We start from the raw sequence: 24,750 nt of genomic DNA, 5'->3' as shown, positions 1-24,750 counted from the left end.
TTTCTAACTTAACTCATTGTCATTGAATAACATGCTGTGCATTGTTTCAATTAAAAAAAAATATTAGGATATGTCTATGGCCCAGAATATGATATACCTTGATAAAAGTAGATACTTTTATCTACTTTTTAAAAATCTACTTTCATAGGCACTGGAAAAGAATATTTATCCTGTCATTTTTCTGTCAGTTTGGTATGTTGTCCCACATGTATCAATTAAGTCATTATGGTTGATGATACTGTTCAAATCTAAGTATTTGCTGATTTTGTCTATTTTACTATATTAGTTATTGTTTGCTCTTAAAGTCTCCAGCTATGGTTGAATTTTATTTTCCCTTTAATTCTATCAATTATTGTTTTTATCTATTTCGAAGCTATTATCAGGTACTTCACATTTATATCATCATATTTTTCTTGAATTGATGCTTATATCATTATTACTCTGATAATACATTTTATCTGCAGATCTAGTTTACCTGAGATTAATATATTCAGTAAAGCTTTTTTATGCTTGATATTTATATGACATATCTTTTTCTATCAATTTGTTTTTAACCTATGTGGGCTTTTTTTTCATTTTAACATTTAAGGTATGTTCTTATTTTTAAGTGAGGGCTTTGTTTTTAATCTGTCCAATCAGATAGATTAAATGTCTGGTCCATTAACATGAGATGAAATCATTAGTTGGATCTATATCTACCATTATATGTAGATTTCTACTTCCCAATAATTCTTTATATTCTTACTTGGAATAATATCTGTTGACTTCTCTTCAAGTTCACTTGTCTTCTTTCATGTCTATTTAGTTATTAAGTACATGCTCATAACCATTATATGTTATCTTTTTTGGTTGTGTGGTTTCTCCTTCCTTGTTTCTTGTGACTATATCTGAATTATTTTTGTGATTCTGTTCCTATTGGCTAAAGAGTTCTTTTCATAATTTTTCATGGTTGTGCTATAGATTACAATACACATCCTTGACCTGTCGGTCCTTGACTGGTAACAATGCTCTGCTTTAGATAACATGAAAATCTGCAAATGCTTAATTCCATCTCTCCCTAGACACCTTGTTATAGCGGTAATGTGTAATACATCTACATATATTATGAAGTCCCAAAGACAAGAATTTCAGTTTTAAACAGTACATGCTTTATAAAGAAAGTGAAAAAGAAAAAAAATGCAGTCTTTTGCATTTTCCCAGGGTGAATCCATTCTCTTCATCCTTTTCTAAAGATCCATGTTTTCATCTGGTATCATTTTCATATAGTCTAAACAATTTCTTTGAGGGGGAGTCGTCTTTCATTATCTTTCTCTGCTTTCTCCTTGAAGACTTTCCTTTTGGATTTCTTTCATATGAGTTTAATTTTCATTCTTTTCTTTTCTCTCTCTCTTTCTCTCTCGCCCCTCTCCCTCTCCCTCTCCCCCCCCCTCTCTCTCTCTCTCTTTCTCTCACTTTTGTTTGTGCTGCTGGGGATGGAACCCAGGGCATTGTGCATACCAAATGAGGTGTATCCCCTAATCTTCATTCTTGAATGGTGCTTGTGGATCTCAAGATCTGGATATACAGGTTATCTTTCTTTTAGTATCTTAAAGGTATTGTTTAACTCTCTTCTAGCTTCCACAGTTTTTTATGGGAAGTCAGCTGTTGATCAGATCTTGGTTCCTTCTGTATAAGAAATCTACTGTGGTTTTCAAGAATGTTTCTTCAGGATATATACTCTTCTGCATGTAGTTTCTTTGTGCTTGCTGTATGTTTAATATCTTATATCTGCTATTTGGTCAGTGTTTCTTCATATATTTTTTCTGCCACATCCTCTCATTTCTTCTTCATCTAATATTTCAAATAAACTTAGGTTTAACCATTTGAAATAATCTACCATGTCTATAATACTCTGATCATTTCTACTTCCCAATAATTCTTTATATTCTTACTTGGAATAATATCTATTGACTTCTCTTCAAGTTCACATGTCTTCTTTCATGTCTGTTTAGTTATTAAGTACATTCATCATTTTTTCCATTTTTTTGAAATTGTATTTTCAGCTCTAAGATGTCACTTTTATTTTTTTTATTACTGTCACTATTAGAACTTAATTCTCTGCTGACTTGCTCATGCATTTAAAACATGTTCTTTTTTACTTCATTAAAGACAGTCAAAGTCATACTTCATTGAGAGTAAGCCTTTCTTAATTCTAATATCTTGGCATCAGATTAGATTTTTTTTTATTTAGTTAGATTTTACTTAACTATGTGCTCCACTTTTTTGATTTATGCATCTGAATATTCTAGACTTTGTTTTTTCTTCTCCCATAATTAATATTTCCTTTATTTTCAGTATGTGATTTTCTTGGCTGGGCTTAACTATAAACTGTCTTACGCAGCAGCTTTGTTTCTGTTCAGATCTTTTTTAAAAATATATTTTTAGTTGTAGATGGACACAATACGTTTTATTTATTTTTTTATGTAGTGCTGAGGTTCAAACCCAGTGCCTTACATGTGCTAGGCCAGCATTCCACCACTGAGTTACAACTCCAGCCCATCTATTCATATCTTTTTCTTTGAGTGGGTTGTAGTTACTCTGTTCTACAAAAACAATGGTTCATGGATTAGTCAAATATAAGTAAGGTGAATGTGATCATCTCTTCTATAGCTACTTCCCTTCTCAGTTTCCTCCACTCTTAACAGTATCCCTGGTTTCCTGGATCTACTTTTCTAGTCACCAAGTGCAGTGAAGATGCAGGGTTTCTCATGCTTATCTCTACTTATGTGCCACATGGACTTCACTAAGCCCTGGGTAAAAGCCATAGGCATGGAGTTTATTCATATAGCTCCCCTTTCTCCTCCCTTTACATTAACATGAACTCCCCACCAGTCTATTTGCTTCTTTTGCTTACTCTCCAGAATGCTCAAACAGTTGGCTTTTGAATAACATCCAGGTTTTTATAGTCAATTTCCAAAGAAAATATCATCCAGTAAGGTCTCAGTCTCTCATACCTGGAAGTGAAATAATTTCCTTGAAGTTTAAATAGTCAATCACAGACTACTCTACAAGGAAACAGTTTTATTAATAAAAGGTAATTAAATTTATTCAGGCTTACAAACTGTTGTCAAGAACCTTCCTAAGACCTACTTGAAAAGCAAATCATTAGTACACTGAGCCCTGAGCACCTATTTTCCACTACAAGCTTAGTAGTGTGTGAAGGTAAGCTATAAAATGACTGGTCTTCATAAGAGCACAGTTAAGACCAAGGAAAACATAACTCAAGAGAAGAATGGAAAGCTTGAGGGAAGGCAAGATGAAGAAATACTAAGAGTGACATTATTACAACAGAATTTAATGGATTAGATATAAAATAAAGCACGGTGTAGTTCAGTGAGGAGCCAGAGCTTCTGGAAGAATTAGTGTCAACAGGAGGAAATCTCTGGATTAATGCATGCAGTGCCCACCACCCACCACCAATGATTTTCTAAAAACCAGAACACCCAGGAATATATGCTTATAATTCTTCAAGGAGCATCCAACTAAATTCACTCATAGTAGTCCCTTTCTTCTGGGAGAGAAGCAAGTGCAAGTACATACTTGTTCTTTCTATTCCACCTACCATCTGATTCTTTCGCTCCTTTCCTACCAACAAAAACTTAACAGTTAATAAAGCAATTTAGTGAATGTTATTTGGAGGCCATCTGGAGTATGTAGTTGTTTTTATAAATATAGGAATTTCTAGAAATTTCTAATGGGCTTGAAAAGCTTATTCTCTTAAGAAATCAAAAACTATTCTTCAACATTGTATGTGTACATGTGCTTACTTGTGTTTTTCATTTAGAGATTGTCTTCCTCCAAAAGTTAAGAAGAATAAAATCTGACAAAGAAAACAAAATAAAACAAACTAATAAAAACTAATAAAGCAAAATACAGGCAGAGGAGGGAAATGGACTATTTATTTTTATAAACTTGTTCAGAAAAACCCCTTTCATAAAGATTCAGTCATTGCTTGAGTATTTTTTTTTAATTTTGCAGAATCAAAAATAGTAGGTTCAAATTTTAAGCCATTCTGTTTGAAAATGTTCATATTTTCAATATTTACTTTGCAGTTAAAAGTTAGTATTAATAAATGTAATTTAAAATGGAAAAAGCTGTTCTTAAAAAGTACAAGTAAACCAGGTATAGTAGTGCACACCTGTAACCCCACTATTCCAGGAGGCTAAGGCAGAAGGACTGTAATTTCGAGGCCAGCCTCAGCAACTTAGTAAGACCCTGTCACAAAATAAAAAAAATAAGGACTGGGAAGGTAGCTCAGTGGTAGAACACTTCTGAGTTCAGTCCCAAGTACAATAAATAAATAAATAAATAAGTGAAAGTAAGAGGAACAGAAAATGCTATATTTACTCATGCATACTTACTCATACAGATATTTTATATTGGCTCACATAAGGCAAACTATTCGTAATATAACCTAAGGGCAGATACCAATGTTAAAATCTCCTAACAGTTATCTGTTTCAATGTAATTACTTTGTGTTGAGTCTTATATAACTGAAAATGCATTCAACATATTTTCCATTAAGCACCTAACAACACTCCACCAACCTTCTCAGGTTCTAATGAGCCCCACTGCAAACAAATTCACTCCACTACAAAATCAGGTGAAAGTCATGTCCCACACCAATTAGATTGCCAAGAGATTTTAAATGATGCTATTGTAGCACATTTTATCAATAATATTGTCCCAAACTGTTCTGTACAATATGGTAGTCAATAGTCACACGTGACTATTATCTAAAGATAAATTAACTAAAATTAGATACAATTAAGAATTCAGATCCTCAGTCACATCAGTGACACTTTGAGTACTCAAACACCATAGGTAGCTACCACACTGGGCAATGCAAACACAAAACATTCTCAATTACTGCAAAATCTCTTGGACAGCACTAGTCTGGAGGAATAATTCGGAAGACAGAGTAAAGACTCTGTAGAAGACTGAAAGTTTCTGATACTTAGCTAAAACCCTATAATGTCTTCCTCTGTTAACATTTATTTAGTGAGTTTCCAAATTCAGTGATAATTAGTACTCATTTTTAAGTAACATAAATTCTGCAGCAATACTTTATCTCTCATTATATTAGCATTCTTTCTAAAGAACAATTGTCAAAATTAGGAACATAGGAAACTCAAATCCTATATAAAAAGATCATCTCTTTGATACACTTGTGATCACTGGATATGAATATTAATATGATGAATGTTAATTATACATTAAAACTTACATGTTTTTGAAAAGGAAACATGATATTAGAAAAGTTGCTATTATGGTATATCCCTATGACCCAGTGGGATGTTCTTAAACGGAAAACTGTCAAACATCTATGCAACCACATAATAATTTCCAAGCATGAGATCTGTTCAAATATCATGGTATTCTCATTTAAGAGTAGAAAAATAATACTCCACTAGGAGTAGAAAAATAATAATAGTTTTGGGAACCCAAAAAGGAGATGCAAGAAACATTACCTCTAGCAGTCAGATGGTTCAATTAAACAAAATTTCAATTACTTTAATAAATACTTGTTATTAACTTTAAAATGTATTAGAAAAGTTTACCTATCCAACTGCTAAAGTTTTTAGTCAACATTTAAAAAGTCTCATTGAATATGTAGTAAATATATACAAAGTAACCTGAACATTTTTCATTGAGAAATATGTCCAGATTAGAAACAGATGTTATATTTTTTCTGCCAAAAATTTGAATAGCATACAATATGGTTATCATATCAAAGCTTAAAATTAATATTTAAATAAGGAAATAGGCAGACAGAAAGCTGATATTAATAGTTGAAACCAACATAATCTTCAAAATAATGTTATCTAAGAATGTCATGTCATATAAGAATAAACATTTTTTATTTAAAAAATAAATAAATTTAAAAATAAGCATTTTCTCTCCAAAGGTTGACTTACTGAATCATTCCGGCCAAAAAAGGTATATATTGCATATAAGTAATAATCAAACAGCTGAGACATGAAATGGATAACATCAAAGGCAATAGGCTTAAGAATGTTCATCATCTGCATATATTTCCCTGAAATGAAAAAAGTCCAAAATTAAATGAAATAAAATTAATACCTGATATTTTATAATTATAATATAATGATAAAAAGAATAAAGTATTATCCTAAAATATTTAAATAAAATAAAATACTGCCTCCTTGGTCACACGGGCCTTGTTTCAAGTATTCAGTGGTCACATGTGGCTGGTGGCTACTATATTACCAGCAGAAATTATAAACAGTCCCAATATACTGGAAAGTTCTACTGGACAGCACTGATGAATGATGCCTACCCATTATTATATTTTATAAATTTTGTCAATTTTTTACAGAACTCCCATACTCTACTCCAAATGATGCTCTATAAACAACATAGTTCCTCTTTTCTAGGAGATTCTAGAAATGTTTAAGTGTAATAAAGTAAAATACAACATACATAAGAAAAAGAGCTTTCATAATCTTACACATACACAACAGATGTAAAACGGCAAGAGAAAAGAGGACACAGCCACTGTCCCTTCTTTTCAACTCTAGTCCTGCTGAAATCTTGTGTCAGAGACAAAGAACATTTCTTTATACCCTCAAAGTATCAAGAATATATGCTCCTCATTCCTTCCTTTGGGAGATGCCAATATTCTATTCTTTCTCTAAACATATAATCAGATAGTCACAAGAAAAAAAAATTAAACCAAATATCTACATTTATAAACTTGCCACTGTATTTTAAGGGCACATGATAGATGGGCTGAACCAAAGAACAACTACAAGTCCTTAATTCTATTTTATTTTGTTCCCTTCCATAATATAGGGAAAGAAATCTATCTATTAAAAATACTCTGCCTTCTTCTAAAAAAAATAAATTTTAAACAGGCCATTTACTTAATTTCCAAATAATTCAGGTGCTAGCTCAACTTCATATAACTTGTAGTTATAAATTTTAAATTGGCACTATTGAAGATAGCATAATTCAGAAGAAAATACATTAACTGCAGTAGAAGAAATGAAAAATTTACCATCAAAACCATTTCTTTGCCTCAGTACATGTGTCTTAATTTATGTGACAGACAATCCTAAGTAACAGATGGTTATAAAGAGAAACTCAAATACAAGTACATATTGAAATAAAGTAAGATCTTTCAACTCATATTCCAGTCTTATTCCTATTTATAAATCTTTTGTTTTAAAGTCATCTTTCCCAATTAGTTTGTGTGTTCTGACATTTTAAAAATAATCAACATTTTAAAATATTTGAAAGACATGCTCCTAGAACATTCTGGATAATTATGCTATTATTTCCTCAAATACAAACATAGTTACCTACACTGCAACTAGTTAACCCATTTAACAATGTAACATTGTGAAGAAAAAAAAACAGAAAAATATTTTAAACAGTACAAGAAAAATAGACAAAGTAGAATGCAAATAACTGAGCTGATACATATCCAGAATACACAATTTCTCTTCATTTCTAGTAAGATAAATCATTGATCAGATACTTAATCTTGAGAAAAGATATGAAAATGAATTATGAATAAGTAAAGGCTATTTAACTTTTTTTGTAAAGGCTATTTTAAATGTACATTCAAAATTAAAAAAATTATTCCCTGTGAAAAGAAAATTTAAAAATAATATTTATTCATTCAACAAACACTTTTTGAAGACTTTCTATATATCTGGCCTTGTGTTAAGGTACAAGGACACAGAGTCCTTGCTGCTCTCATACCTTACAAGGTTATGCCTGGAAGGTGATGATCAAGGAGGAGGCTGCCAGTGTATTAAAGTGCATGAGAATGAAGATTGTCTATTCAGGCCAAGGGAGTAAACAGGCAGAGAGCAGTTCTTCTCAGATCTTACTCAATTAGAGGATTTTAAAATGAATTAAGCTCAGATCTGAGAAGGGGATGAAAAGGCAAGGACAGAAAAAAAGGAGAAATCTAAAAACATTTCTAGAACAGGGGTTGGCAAATCCTTTCTGTATAAAACCAAACAGATATTTCTGGCTCTGCATACCACATAGTCTCTGTGGCTCTGCTGCTCTTCGCTTTGATTACTTAGCCCTGCCACTGTAGGACAAGCAGCCACAGACAGGGAGTAAAGACATGAGCATGACTGTATCCTAATAAAACTCTGATTACCAGAAAAGGCAGCCAGCCCGACTCTGGCCTACATGCTAGTTTGTTAAACCCTATTTTAGATGGCTGACCATGGATAGGAACAGGTTGATGGAAAATATAAAGAAGCTATTTAACCATAACAAGGACATAGAGGACGTGGAAGCTACTCATAGAGGAGTGACTGCTTAGAATCAAGTTGATATAATAAGAGTAAAAAATGGGGCTGAAAAGGATGAAATGGCAGGTCCCATGTAGGACTGACAGCATCAGTCTATATTGCCCCAGCCCCAGTCCCCCTCTAGCAGATAGAGGCATAGGCTGCTACAATTTACCCACAGACAAAAACAAAAAGAAGCCAGTATGGTGGCACATGCCTGTAATCCCAGCAGCTCAGGAGGCCTAGGCAAGAGGATCGCGAGTTCAAAGCCAGCCTCAGCAAAAGTGAGACGCTAAGCAACTCAGCAACTCGGTGAGATCCTGTCTCTAAATAAGATACAAAATAGGGCTGGGGATGTGGCTCAGTGGTCAAGTGCCCCTGAGTTTAATCCCTGTTACCCCCAACCCCCACCAAAAAATAAAAAATGAGAAGACTTTAGGGCTCCTCTCTCAAAAAGTATATAAAGCAAACTAACCTCACACACAAAAAAAAATTAAATAAACTTTAAAACTTCATAATAAATCACAAAAGCTTATTAGGCTTTTAGATTGGATATTGGCAACAGAGACTAAAGTCTAACTCATTCTGGGATTTTGGGGTTCTGTCACCATAAAGTAAAGGCTGCCAGTAAGTACCCCAGTCATGTTCTATGCCACAAAACCTGCCCAATCAGAATTCCTACTGAGGAGAAAGAGCCAGCTCAGACACAGATCTAATTACACAGAAGAAGAGACCTACAACAGCTGTGCAGGCCTTTATCTTAAATATTCATAAAAATTTTTAAAAAATAGTCAAGTGCATAAGAAAACCTGGAGCATGAGAGTAAAAAGAGAAGCTGATCACAGAGAAAGCAAAATAATTCAAGCTAAAGAAGAGAGACGCAATAATTATATAATACCCTATACCACTAGAGTATTAAAAAAAAGAATATGGCTCTTAAAGATTAAAAATATCATTTTTAAAATAAAAAATTAAATAAAAGGGTCACAAAGAAGTTTCCAAAAAGGGTCAAGAAAAAAACAAGAATACAGAAAATATCAGAGAAAATAAGACAAAAAGGACCAATTTAAGAGACTAATCACTTGAATAAAGGAGAGACAGTGAGAGAGAACGAGAACAAATAAAATAGGTGGCAATTATCAAAGAAATACTAGTATCAGTCATAAGGAAAATAGGAGCCCTGAGACTGAGAGTCCACAAACTACTGAACATACTTAATAAAAAAGAACTCACACCCAGCATATCAACATAGAATTTGAGAATGTCAAGGGGGAAAGAAAATAATAAAAGCTTTCAGAGAGAAAGAGATGGGGCTGGGGGCAGGGGGAGTAGAAAGAAATTCAACTACAATATAACAACTAGAATACTTAGAAGTTTCAAAGTTCTAAAGAAAATAATTTCCACAGATAAACTGTCATTCAAACCAAAGAGCAGAATGAAGATGTTTTTCAGACTGATATGAATTCAAAACATTTACCTCTCACCATCCTTTCCTGGGAAATAACTGGAAGACAAACAGATCCAAAAAATAACCTCCACACTGTTTCCAAGAAGCAGTGAGACAAGTGTCTCCTGCTTTTCTTTACAAGTTCTTCCTTAGTGGACTTATTATTGTGAGATAAACTACCTTGATAAAAATATAAATATACAGTGCTGAAGTGAGCCTGCCTGGTTTAAAATATGCGTCCAGCAGTTTAGGATGTAGTTCTGATGCTCACTGAAGACAGTTACCTCATCCAGTCCAGATAACCAGGACAGATTATCCACAGATTATCCAGATTATCCACTGCAAGAGGTCCTTCCTTCCTCCAACCAGCCTGTGTGATATCCTTTCTGATCCATGAACAATTAACTTTGTTCAGGAATGAGATTTCATATTCATGATTTCCTCCACTGAGAGTGAAGCATGAAAGTTAAGAACTTACTAGCTCTAGGATGAGCGAGCCTATGCTTTCCCACTTACCAGATGTGTCATAAAGTCAAATTCTATCTCTGAACTTCTGTTATTTGTTGTGTAAAAAGGATGTTGTGAAGAATTCATGAGAAAATACATGTGAAACATTTAGACAGCATATGACAGATACATAGCTAAGCAACTGCAGTTACAACTATTATCTTAAGAAAATTATGGTGCTGGGGTCATAGTACAGTGGTACAGCACTTGCCTAGCATGTGTAAGGCACTGGGTTCATTTCTCAGCACCACATATAAATAAATAAAGGTTCATTGATAACTAACAACAACAACAACAACAAAAGAAAACTATAATTATGATGAATTCAACAGGGAGAAGTATGGGATGTTACAAAAAGGGAGCCCAACCTAAAACAGATATGAGGAAAAGCTTCACAGGGACAACACTGTTTAAACTCTCTCATCCCCAAGTCCAGATGGGGAAGAGACAACAAAGAGACTGGCAAAGAAACCAACCAAATAACAGCATGGATAGGGACTAGACACAAGAGAAAGAAAGAACAGTGGGCTGCCTTGGCCAACTCATCAGCAAGAGGTATAAGAAGGAGTGCGGTTATCACAGGGAAGGTGGCCCAGAGTAATTCCCAGTTCTTGAGTCAGCTGGTTGCGCCTCCTGAGTGGAGGAGGGAATACCCAGGTGAAGAGAAGCACTGGAAGTGTGAGGAAGTTTAATCTGTTTGAGCAATGTGACAAGAGAGGAAAAGGGGTTTCTCCAACAGTCAAGATTTTAAAAATTACGGTTTGTTAGTCCAACTCACACTAGGAACTTACAAAAGTAAAAAAAAAAAAATTGGCTGAGTGCTATAAATAGATGCTGCAAAAAATGATCAACTCTTGTCTCATCTCTAGGAGTTTAAAGTCGGGTGAGGCAAGAGCAAAAAACAGAATCTGAGTTGGAAAAATGTTCATTATTCTTGTTACATTGCACTACTCCAAGAAATCATCAATGGACATAAATACTTATAAAGGTGTAACAGCATAGGTGTGTGTGTGTGTGTGTGTGTGTGTGTGTGTGTGTGTGTATGTATATATATATATACATATATATAAAGGCAAACTGGAAACAATATAAATGAGGCATGAAGGAAAGGAGTCTAGCTTGGCAATTTAGAAAAGCTACTGAAGACTGAAGTGAAAAATGAACACGTCCATTATATTACCTAAGTGCCTGGCTGCCAATTTTTATTCTATTGTTTGATTATTATTATTATTATACCTTAGCTCCATAAACCTCCAATACCATTTTTTTTGTGACATGTACTAAGGGATTACACTTTTTAGATCATCCTCTCAAAACATAATGTTGTATATACACAGCTAGAAACTCCAAAAATATTTTAATACTGCTTTAAAAAATAAATATATAATTATAGTAACATTATCTTATTACTGTAATTATAATATTAATACAATATTGAAATGTAACCTAAAGAGTGATAGATTTTTTCTATAAATGTCACATCTGAAAAGTCTCTAATAATTTTTAATTTATTCTTATAACAAGGTTTTAAATTTTTTAAATGAAAAAGTGTTGACACACTTTTATAATATTACACTTATGATTTCACTGAATTTTATAACTTGATCCAAATATCTGAAATAGATTATTTTGAAAACAATTGATATAATTACTTACATTTGTAAAAAAACGAAAAGAAACAACCACTTGAATTATTTTCTTATTATTTAAGCACACAATGTTTAACATTCTAATTATGAAAACAAAGAAACCAATGATTTTCAATTTATTCCCTGGCCCAATTTCATCAACATCATCCAGAAGTTGTTAAAATACAAGTTTTCTTGGGTTAAACCTCAGACCTACTGAATTAGATGCAAACTATATTCCTATAGGTCCCCTAGGTGACTTTGATGCACATTGCAATTTTGAGAAAAAGTGGCTTAAATCATTATAAAAAGACTGATCAAGCCGGCTTTTCTTCCTTCTGGATAGGCTCTTATCCTTTGGTTTTCAAGATCTTTTCTTTACCTCCTAATTTTTTTTCCTGTCTCTCTACCATTCATTCAGAATCTCCTGTACTGGTTTCTCTTGCTTTCTGCCCCTTCAATGTATCCATATCCCCTGTTGTTCCCTAGGTTTCTCTGCTTTGCTATCTCCTGTTCAGTGGCTTATATGTACTATGGGATGGTAGTGCTTCTTTCCAAACGATTATGAACCCAAAAGGTTAAAAGTTACTGCCAAAGCAAACTCACCCACTAACATGGTTTTAATATTTAAATCAATGACTCAATAATTATCTAACTTACCTTACCTACAGAGTGTTTCTACTTATTTCTCATTTGGTACCTCTATATGTCCAAAATCTAATTCCATCAGCAGCTCCCCAAACCTGGCTTTCCTCTTCTTTCTTTTTCTCCGTTATGGCATGTTAAGCGGTCAATTATACAAACATAAAATTTAAGAGTGATTCCTCATAACTAATTTATCAATCTTGTCCTGTATTTATAAAATCTCACAAATTTATCTTCTTTCATTTTAAAGTACTGATGTATGTGCCAGTATGTATATTCTAGCTACCAAAGCATTTTGTTGCATTAAGCTCTGTAGTTGTTATAAGCATGAGCTTTGGCTACCTATCTCCTCCCACTTAGACCTATCAGAGATGTCAAGGAACAGTAGCCTCTAGGAGAAAGAATCTTGAATACCAAAGCTATTCTAATGCTGACACTTCAAATTCCTCTGCTCCTTTGGCAAGCACTTATCAGGATTGATGGGATTTTTTCTTTACTCAAGAATGCATTCGGATTAGTCCTCAGCACTGGTGGAAAGGTTCTCTGAGCCTTTCTAAGAGATTTAGATACCACCTGGAGCTGGCTGACCATAGAAACACTCTTTTGTTTAATCTCTTCTAATTATCTGCCTAGTAAATAATACTTGAAAATGATGTTTTGAATATGTTTTCCATGCGTTACAATGTGTCTCCCAACTAGTCAATAATCATTCCATTCATCTTCCTGGGCACCAAAAATTTATCTTACTTACATAACTGTACTTCTCCACTAGTGAGAAGAGGCACTGCCTTTGCCTTTTAGAATCTTCATGCTCCTCAGGGCAATAACAACAGGGGATAGAAGAGTGCATTTTACTAGCTGGAGACCCCTGAGTGAATGGTCCCTTCAAATTATACTTTATAAACCTATTTCAAAATGAAGATAAAGACATTCCAGGGAGACAAAAAGTGAAGGGCATCAATGTGTATAGTGGGTGGAAAGGGGAGATGGAGGCTAAAGGCAGCATCTCAAGCCAGTGCTAAAGAGAAGATGGTCCAGTTAAATGAACACACTCAACACTGGTTCCAAATTACAACTCTAGAACACACAGTGGTGCAGACGGCTAAAATTACAATGGTCAGACTCTCTCTTCTAAGGAAGGTTTAATTCGGTACTGCGCCCTACTTTCTAGCATGATATATCAAGGGCCATAAGAATGTGGCTTTTCTCAATTTCTATAAATCCATTGTTAAAAAACAATGTCTACTATGTTAATCAATAATCCTTATATACAAATATGTTGTAGTACCTTTTGAATTTAGCATCAGGAACATATTTTTTACCATTAACATAAGATAAAAAATCCTTTTATATAACAAGATTAGCAGAATACTTTGCTTTTTCAAATTCTTTATGCCTACTGAGAAATTAAGAGTTGCATTTGATGCTTGCATTTATCTAAACATAACATGATATCCTCCCAGTCCTCAATCTGTGTTAGCCTTGTATTTGATTTGATTCTAATAACTATATACACTTTTAGAGTAAAAAGCAGCATAACTACCTCTAGTCTCTTCTAAACTAGGCTAAAAAATATAAACAACTACATAGATGTGGCCAATTGTATCATTTCCCCCAATTATCTGCTCTCCCCATTCCCTGTAAGAACACTTTATATTCCTGCTCACTTCCCTTGACTTTATACGCAGAAGCATAGTTTTTTTCACCCTGTGGGTGAAAGCTACTGATGTGTCAGGGCTGTTTGCTACTTCAATATAATCAGCAAAAGTACACAGTCTACATTTTTAGTAGTATGTTAAGACACTTAAAAATTCTAAATGTAAACTAGGCTAAGGAGCATGATAAGGATTCAGAAAGGTTTGGAATTAACATCTCTGAGGACCCGATCAAGGAACTGTGTGCACTGAGTCTGAAAATGGATTGGGGATGAGAGATATGAGGAAAGGAGACACAGGATCACTACCATCACACATCTGGACAGTAATTAAATCAAAGAACAGGAGGAAAAAAAGCACTGACTCACTCTTTGTCTTTGAAGGGCAAAACTAACTATAGAATTAGAAAGGGACAAACTTTGATTTACCATAGGGAAGAGATTTCTAGCAGTTAAATTGGTCTAATAGAAAAATAAGTAGTCTTGCAAAATAATATGCTTTGAGAGACTATGAGTCATGAAACAACAGCTTGATGGCCATCATGTATTACAGACATTATTGAAAGAAAACCTTATTTTGTGGTAACTGATACCAGATGACCTCTCAGCAAGCACCCTTCCAATTCTGATTCTATAAATTCTCAAGAATTATTCATGATACTGCTCAGTTAGGTCTCTTGGACAAAAGAAGAAAAGATAATTTCCTTGACAATAATTAGCTACAGAATAGCTTTTAAGAATCTGTCATTTTTCTGTGTGCCATGAAAATGCATACCATTTCTTTTCCTCTCAATTCATTATTACTGTTCCATATTTTCTCTAAAAAAAGCAGGACTAAAGCATTTTGTACATTTTATCATAACATTAATAAAATTTGGAATTTATATTAAAGAACACAGACCATTTCAACAAAGCTAAGATTAATCAAATAAGATCACTGGTAAATTCCCATTTTGTAAATAGAAAACTGATTTTTTTTTTTTTAACAGAAAACCACTAAAGTTCCTGAATGGTATAGATGGCAATGTGAGAAGACAACTTTATAACTTAAATTGTCAAATGTACAGAACTATATGTGAAATATAAAGGCTGAGAGCATATAAGATATTTAAACACTGACATTAAAAAAATCCACATAACCTTCAAACCTGCATATTTAAAAAGGAATTTCTTCATATTGTCTGCCTTCTATAAAATCATCCGTAAAGGTCTTATCTGCAATAAGAACAATACTTCCTATTATCTGAACATTTAGTTTGTAAAACCCTTGCATTTGAAAATACCAGAGGATCACTATTCACTCTGCCTATCTGAAGGGAAGGCTGTGAAGATCTATGAAACAATTAAGTAGAAAAACAATGTGTAAATGTGCAAATGATACTATCAGCAACCTATATGTACCTCTAACTCAACTATATAATTTTTATTACATTTCAATTAACAGGAATATTTTAGAAAAATTTAGAAGATGCAAAGATTTAACAAGTTGTTAATGAAAAAACTAACATTAAAATTAGTATCCTACTATTTGGAACATTTAAAATGAAAAGCATTGACATATGAGATATCTCAAATCTCTTGCTGCATGGAGTACTGCAGTTATCATACAATGAAAACTTCAAGTAAAAATTATTCAGTAACAAAAGCAAACCAATTTAACTGGTATAATTTTTTTTTTTTAATCAAAAGGGGTAGCTACTTACCAACAAGCCTTATTACATTCAACGTCGTATTTGTTAAGATGGGTGCATTCACTTTATTTAGACTGTAATCTGATTTCTTCCGACTTTTTAGGGTTTCTCGAGAAACACTTAATACAGAAAAACAAGAGTCTCAATTAGAATTATCAAGTAATAAACCAATAAGCTATTCAGTTTAGCATCTAGCTTTCATTCACTAGTTACTCACTGAAATTCTCACCATGTTTCAGATGAACTCACAGTACAGATACAAAGATAAATAAATAAGCAGAGAAATATAAGTACTCTTCATGCATTTCTTTGATTCTAAAACAAAATTATCAACCATTAATAAAAAGCTACATCACTTAAAAAGCAGATTTTCTAGGGAAATTATATACATAGGTACAAATGTACTAACTTTCCTGATTGCAGAAAATTAGAGGAAAAAAATACTCTCCTTAAAATAAAATATAAAGTATGATGGCAATGTTGGGGTAGAGAGGTTGCACTAGATACAAAGGAAAAGCAGAAGTCATATGGCAAATGCAGAAAACAAAGGACAGCAAGTAATGAGGCAGAGGGAGTGAGAATACTGTATGCTGAGAGAAGTACTGGAGTCCACGATAGTAGCTTGTAGCAGATAGAAAAGTGACAGGAAAAGAGGTAAGCACAGATCAGATCACTGAAAGCAATGAAACCTAAATAGTATGAACCCTATCATGAATGCAGTAGTAAACCAATAAAAACTTTAACCAGGAAAATGGCATAATTAAATTTGTATCTAAGAAATAAAATCTAAATTCATATTAAGAATGAATTGGAAGGAGGTAAGACTCTATAAAGCCAATGTAAGAAAGATGATTGAATAATCTGGTACAGAGATGATTTTGGCATGATACAGGATGGTCATTACATCCTAGGACAGGAAAATTAATATATTCAAGGGAAACTGAGAAGTTAGAATTGATAATAACTGCTAACCAACTGACTTCAGTAATTCACATGACTCAAACTTCTTATGGGTAGGTTATAGGGTTTAGGAGTCGGCATGAACTACCAAAAATAGAGGTATACATATGTGAACAAGTGACTCTATTTTAGTCATTTATTTCAACTTAATAGAGCTTTCGTTTTGGCCAAAATATACTTAAAACATATCTAGTGAAGAAATTCAGTACATACATAAAAACCCATACAAATAAATTTTCCCAATTAATATATCTACAACTACATGACTTGCTCACTTTTAAGGAGATAATTATTTCAGTCAGTGTTTCAAGTTCATCGAGTATCTAGAAATCATGAGGTTTAAGAGTAAGGAAGAGTGTACTTAAATCTATCACTTAAGTCCTTTTGTTGTTGCAGTACTGGGGATTAAAACCAGGATCACACACATGGCACCTAACACTACACCAATTCCCAGTCTCTTATATCTATTATTTAAGAAAAGTACATTTGTGTTTTGCTAAATTTCTGATGTTAATAATATCAATAAATAAAAATCAGGCACATTTAACTGGGAGGAGGTAAAAAAATTTCTAATATAATTATCATAATTATCATATTGTCTGCCTTCTATAAAATCATCAGTAAAGGTCTTATCTGTAATAAGAATACTTCCTATTACCTGAACATTTAGTGTAAAACCCTTGCATCTGAAAATACCAGAAAATCACTATTCACTCTGCCTATCTGAAAAGAAGATAGTTGGTCACAAAACAAAACTCAACCACTAATAGAAAACCTTAATAGAAGGTCCATATACAGAACTCGAGACACCAGAAAATAAGTAGAGACCTGCTGTATTTACTAGATTGAGGCAAAAACACCACAAAGAAAATAATGGCCATTTTCTCCCTGAGGTTCTCTGATCTATGTGAAGCAAGTACTGCCCTGAAAGGCAGCACTGATTTTATAAATCTAAAAATTTTGTTCTTTTGTAAAAACTGTTGATCATTAAATTAAAAGATCTTTGGTTATGCCCAATATTTTCATTTTCATTTCATATTGTTTAAAAATTTGTAAAAAGATTGTCTTGTGAAATTTTAAAAAAATGGGAATTAGAATCATACTGCAAAAAACAATGTCAAAAGGGCTATGTAAATTTTAAGAAAAACTAGTTTAAAACCTTTTTTTAGCCTTTTAAAATTACTTGATGTGATATATTCTTTTTCTTTATTTTGAAATAGTAACAGTCAAATTCATAGTCAAATGAATTCATTTGTGAAATACCAAAATAAAGCATTGCTAAGTAGAATTTTTCTTAGAGATATTTTTTCTTGAAAATCTACTGTTATGGAATATAAAAGAAAACCTACATTTTCAGTCTTTTGGAATCATTCTTTAAAATACATTAACTTTTTTCATAGGATGTGATAACCACTAAATTTTTATTTCATTTTTTTTTCTTGACCTTTAAAGGTAATTCAGTATGTCAAGAGTACAACATTAAATGCTAAATACCATACACCCTAAACAATTACCTTTTCACAGGAGCATCTCCTGTCTGCTCATCCACATAATCTCGCTTGAGTTCCTCAGGAACATCACTGTCACTGTCATATTCCTGATAGGCACTCTTTTCTTGTTCATCAGATTCATACTAAAGAGAACAGAGTAAAATACAACAGTGAGTACAAAGAGCAACCTTTCTTGAGTTCTTTCAAAATAATTAAAAGTACATCAATTTTATAAGAAATAGTTGATCTAGGTAAATTCTTAATAATTTAGCTCTAATTTTGCCATCAAGAATCCTCCTTTCATTTTCTTCTCTATCATCCTCGTTAATCCAGCTAAATAGAAATGGAAAAAAAATTATACCTATAAAAGCTTGTAACTATCTAACAAAATCACATCTCCATTTACAAAAAAAAAAAAAAACACAACAACAACAACAAAAGAAACACTTAGGGCTAGGGATGTGGCTCAAGCAGTAGCATGCTCGCCTGGCATGCGTGCACCCGAGTTCGATCCTCAGCACCACATACAAACAAAGATGTTGTGTCTGATGAAAAACTAAAAAATAAATATTAATATTCTCTCTCTCTCTCTCTCTCTCTCTCTCTCTCTCTCTCTTAAAAAAAAAAACACTGAACCTTAACTGAGGAACAGAGTGTTCTTTCTTTTTATTTACTGGACTTCAATAGAGAAACGAAGAGTACATTTTTCTTTCTTTCTTTTTAATAAACAATCTAGAATTTTCATCAAACTTATATCCAATTTGTTAGCTCATTATAAAGAGGTTGAGTGTGCAATTCTCAACCTTTTTGGAAGTACTAACTCAGTTAATAAACACATACAACACACATGATATTCTACTTAATTCATTACAATGAGCTTTAGTTCCAAGAGCAGCTTAGGACATTATGTTCAACACCCAGGGACCTACTGAGAGCAAGGACAAACATGGTTAGTTTACTCTTGAAAAGATGTATACCTTCCTAACATTTTCACTATCTATTATGTTACCATGGCCAAATGCCAGCAAGGGGAAGGACAGTGGAAACCACGAAAGGCATAGAAAGCAGTGGCAATATCATCATCATCAAACTATTGTTACCAATTAATAGGGTTAAGATCTGGCCAAAAATTATTATTTTGAACCCATCGGCATGCAATCTGCTGTCATGAATTATCTCACTGAGTCTAAAAACAATTCTGAGAAAGTTTAATCTCATTTGACAGTTGAGGAAACTAATATGATGACAAAATGAAAACAATTTAACAAACCACTTTTTAAAGTTCTATTAAGGAAAAGCATTTTGTTAGGCCATATTTAGATTCAGGTTCTCAAGCACTTAAAGTTGTATCTAAAAAGATTAGATCACATATTAATAATTGCAAAAAAAAGCAAAGTAGGCTTCTCCTATACATATAAATAATTTGATTCCAGTGATATACAGATCAGTATTTCATGCAAACTAGGGTTTCCTGGTTATTACAACAGAGATTTATGATTACATTGTATAGTGGGTATTCATTATTTAATTCGATTCTTACAAATTTGCCTAAAATGTATTTGTAAGCTCCAAATCAATGTTTAAGAGACTTTTGTGATTATTCATGGACATGTACAGAGTTACAATCTCTGAGTCATCAAATATACACATTTTCAGCTGAAGGTATGCTCTGCTTTCTTTTTGCTCTTATACCATAAACAGTTGTCCTTATCATGGTTTTTTCAGTATTTTATATTTCCATGCTTTTTGTTGGTGACTTTGTTTAGAATGGCTTCCATTTCAAGACAGTGCAGAAGTCTTCTATAGTGTTCCTAAGTACAAGGCACATGTGATTTCCCTTACAGAGAAAACGCTTATGCTGGATAAGCTTCACTTAGGCATAAGTTACAGTGCTGTCAGCCACAAGTTCAATGGTAATGAATCAACAGCATATATTACATACGATGTCTTTAACAGAAATGTACATAAAACAAGGTCATGAATTGATGAGTTGGTGAGTATTTTGCGACTAGAAGCTCACAGGAATTTAATTATATATGAACCACAGAAGCAATGTTTTAGCATGTGCTATCTGAAGTGTTCACAGCAACAATATGGAACACAATTAATGCAAATAATAAGGATCAAATACTGTGTGGGTATTTTAAAATTTTTATTTATTTTTTTCGTTTTCTAATTTTAATTTATATTTTTTAAATTCACAAATCATTACAGAGAGAAACATTATTTCAAAATAACTGAAATGCCTTTTAATTCTTCTCAGTTTAGTCTATATAGGGCAAAATGTCACCAAAGAACCATAGTTTTAAATATGGCTTACTGTGAAATAATTTAAAGTTCATGATAAGACATGATGATGGTATATTTTCCTAGTTGTAGTTTTAAAATACATGTTAAGTAAACAAAAGAGAAATTCCAAAATTAAATACAGAAACAAATGTAATAGATTTTTCTCAGGTCAAATGAGAACAATTTTCACTCTGGCTTCACCAAATCTAAAATAAAAATCATGGTGAGTTCTTTTAGAAATTATGACACTTAGAAGGATGCATCAAACAACATCCTTTGTCAGGTGAAATATTTTGGAATACCTTGATGGCAATTGGGAAGCAAGAATTTTCCTCACTGTTAATAATGAATAACTCAGAATCACAAAATAATTTTCTAAGAGTCACACAGTTAATAAACAATAAAGGCAATATTTATTACCAGACTTAAAATTCTTTCCACTAAAACATTATTAAGACTGTTTTTGAACTGCTCAAAATGTTGCTAAAGCAATGTACTTCTAAATCTTAAAAACATCCCTGCCAAGTGACTAGATAAAGTCACGACTCTCTCTCTCAGATAAAGGAACATGGAACAAAATGATTAGATACCCAGGAGCAGAGCTGAGAAAAAAGTGCAGATGACTTATTCCCTCCCATAATCTGGTAAGAACATAAAGCAAGCATAAAGGCAAAATGTATTGTTCAGACGGACATCATCAACAAAATGTATTGAAAAGTCACTACCTATACAAGTACTATTGTAAGTATATGCATGTACATACAAAAGTAGCTGGTATGTGGATAAATAAATCTAGCAAATTACCTTCCTCATTGGTTAAAACACTTTCAAGTAAATCTAACTTCCTTTTCACAGTATGTTTTAGAAATATCACATACCCCATTAGAAGCCAAGACATCTTCTGTTTCTTCATCTTTGTGGCTGGCCTGAATTTCAAATGGATTCCCACCACTACAGTATTGCTCAAACAAGGTAACTGTTTTCGAAGAAGTTGAGACTGGCTGCTTACTAGGCGAAACTGATGGGGAACGAGACTGTTCCATGAATTTAAATTCCTAAACATTAAGAAAGGAACCAGATGTCTTTTAGGAAAAACAATAAAATTCAAGTAATAAACATATTCTATCAATGTAAATGTAGAGTGAATCAGGGAAAACATCACGATCTAATCTAATCTGCTTTTAAATCTTACAGGTTGTCTGAAATCACAATCTTAGAAAGACAAGTTTAAATGTTTCCTAATGACAACTCAGTCAATTATGCAACTTAAATCAGTGCTATCTGCATCAAGCTACTTTTGGCGTCGACTTTAAGGAATTGCACAGATTTTTTTTTTTTTAAATAGCTTAAGAAATTGGAATGACATTTAAAGAAAATTTAATGTAGCAATAAAAGTCCTTGCAGGATACAGTTTGAACAAATAGAATTATTTATAAAAATGAATTAAGTCACACACTTTGCTTACTCATATGCTTGTACCATTTAAGATATTCTATAATAAAGCATGAAGTATATATCTTACTTTGTTGTGTACATATCTGTAAACCTTCATTTACTTTTCTTTATATACCAACAAGCAGACAACAAAAACACAGGTGATATTTAACCCATTACATTCCATTAACTTTCTACATACTATTGGGAATATCACCTGGCTTCTCTATGCTTATATTTCTTCATCTGTAAAATGAAAGGAACAATCTAGATTGGGAGAATCATAAATGCCAGGGCTAAAAGAGTTGTATTACTTGGTTCAAATCATGCATTATCCAGATGAGGAAACTTGAGATGTTCTGTAGGGATTCAGTGCTAAATTCAAGATTATACAGATAGCTAGAGAAAAAGTTATCTTTTAAAATAATATTTAAAGTTCATTTGAATTATATTTTTGATTTAATAATTTATCACAAAAAATTCAACATTTTTCTATATCTAAAGATTAATTCCAAATTTCAAAATTCAATAATATTCTTATTATAAGATCCAATGATATTATTAAAAGGTATTCTTAAATTTCTAAAAGATACATTGGCTTGTTAATTTTTAAATTATGAATGTGTGCTTTTTCTTTCTAAACTTCAAGGACACCTTAAATCAGATTCACTGTAACGCCTAAGAATCATGCGATTTATTTTTCTAATTTATAATTTTATAAACAAGGGGTTAATATAAATTAATGAGACAATTTTTTTAAAGTATCTACAGAATACAGTACATGCATCTAGGAATATGGAACATGCATCTAGTAAACAACAAGTTGTGCATAGTGTTCAAGGTAACCCCTTTAAAGGAAATAATGCTTCCCTGAATAGAAATGTTTCAAGGTGCCTCTAAAATAAGTTTTTATACTAAGTATGTATGTAGACATTCACAATTTGATAGTTAAATAAAAATTCAAATAAAATTATTTAAATATATTCTAAAATTAATGTTAAACTTAGAATTCTAAATAATGTTAAGAAATTATCTTCATTAGAATCTGTAGATTCTGTTAATGTTAATTACATTATTTTGATAGTGCTAATTAAAATTAATGCTAATTTTGTTGTCTTTGAAACATTTGTTACCAACACATTTCAATATTTTTAATATTTGAATATTAGGAAAGGAACACACTAGAACTAATCATGTTGTCTTTGCATTTATCCAGACTAAGAAAACTGATTACAGAAAGCCATTCTTTTCAAAGTCAAAAACCGAACATACTACATGGATCTAAGTATATGCGCTGCATTTTGATATTTGATATTTGTATAACAAAATATTTCAAAAAAATATTTACAGTGTGTTTCAATTAAAGGTAAAATCAACATTTTGATTTAGGACTTTTTTTTTTTTACAGATTCCTAATTCTATAGAGATTCAAGGAATCCAATTAACTAATAAAAATTAGGTAAGTTTTTTTTCATAAGTATCTCTTTTATTTCTGAGGCACTGTCTCAGTATAGGCAAATTTATGAATTGTAGTACAAATTTAAGAGCCTTAGCATAATTAAAAAGGACACAGCATAATTTAAGTCCCTTTAAAAAAAGAAATATTCTACATATGTAAATAAGCAATTTTACTCAAAAGTACCAAAATATAACTAAAAGCTTTCTGAAAACTTTAAATATAGCAATATACCCTTTTCTGAATTTGAAAGAAAAAAAGGCCAATTTAACTGCAATTCTTCGTAGGCAAAAAAGTTTTCCTGAAGAATGTAAACTGTATTTTGTAAATAGATGGATTTTTCATACTCATGAAACGATCACTCTTATTGAAAGGATTTACCACCAATGATTTTCAAGAAAGGAAGACACATCATGGTTACTTAATTTCACTAATTTTTTAAATGCTCAAATATGCTTTTTTAAAAAGTAAAAAGATCAAAAGATGACAAAAAGACACACTGCTCTTAAGAAAAACTTACATGAAGTTGCAAAATGCTGAAATTTGACTTAACAGGACAAAGTTCCCAGGTCTCATTCTCTAAAAACATTCTCAGTTCATCAAGTCGTGTTCTTAAAATAAAGAAAATAAACACCTTAAAGAAGAAAAATACTCTGCACGTAGGAACTGAGGAAATAAATGCCATATAATTATAGGATTACCATGATCATAATCAATTTTGAGAACCCATTCAGATTAACACAATAAATATAAATGTTCGTTTCTACTTGCTAATACTTTATCCTTTAGAGAAAAAAACTCTCAAATATTTACTAGCTGAATATTTTTACCTTACTGCAAAAATAATGAATGTGTGGAAAATGGCATACTTATTAAGGAACAAAACTAAAAGCTTGTCACTAACTCACGTGCCTAAATATCTTGTTAATCATATATCAATGTCAAAACACAGAGAAATAATTTACAAATTATATGAAAATATACATACTAATACTTTATGCTAAATGGCATAGATCTGACCCATACTTACTCAGCTATAATATCAAGATAATTAATCACTTTCCAAAGAGTCAGGGCCTATGTCCACATATTAAATTAGTAGGTAAGACATGTATATTAGTGGACTGTCTGGACAGTCAGTGGACTTTCTGGACAGTATGACATCACCTATGTCATACTGCTCTTTCTTTAATGCTACTGTTCTATCTGTCAAGAGTAATCCTTATGTCAT

The 24,750-nt window shown here is 32.3% G+C and overlaps 1 protein-coding gene across 1 annotated transcript in view; it reads right to left on the bottom strand.

Annotated features, from left to right (window-relative positions):
• Positions 1 to 24,750, bottom strand: part of Vps50 (VPS50 subunit of EARP/GARPII complex) — a 121,314-nt gene that overhangs the window by 32,897 nt on the left and 63,667 nt on the right. The window contains exons 17-21 of the mRNA XM_026391546.2: positions 24,040 to 24,130; positions 21,508 to 21,684; positions 18,365 to 18,483; positions 15,903 to 16,009; positions 5,958 to 6,079 (exon numbers count right to left, since the gene is read on the bottom strand). Coding sequence (XP_026247331.1) covers positions 5,958 to 6,079; positions 15,903 to 16,009; positions 18,365 to 18,483; positions 21,508 to 21,684; positions 24,040 to 24,130 — 616 coding nt within the window. The remainder of the gene's footprint in view (positions 1 to 5,957; positions 6,080 to 15,902; positions 16,010 to 18,364; positions 18,484 to 21,507; positions 21,685 to 24,039; positions 24,131 to 24,750) is intronic.

This window comes from Urocitellus parryii, chromosome 3 (assembly GCF_045843805.1).
Source record: "Urocitellus parryii isolate mUroPar1 chromosome 3, mUroPar1.hap1, whole genome shotgun sequence".
NCBI lineage: Eukaryota > Metazoa > Chordata > Mammalia > Rodentia > Sciuridae > Urocitellus > Urocitellus parryii.
This window is presented reverse-complemented; position numbering and strand designations above follow the sequence as displayed.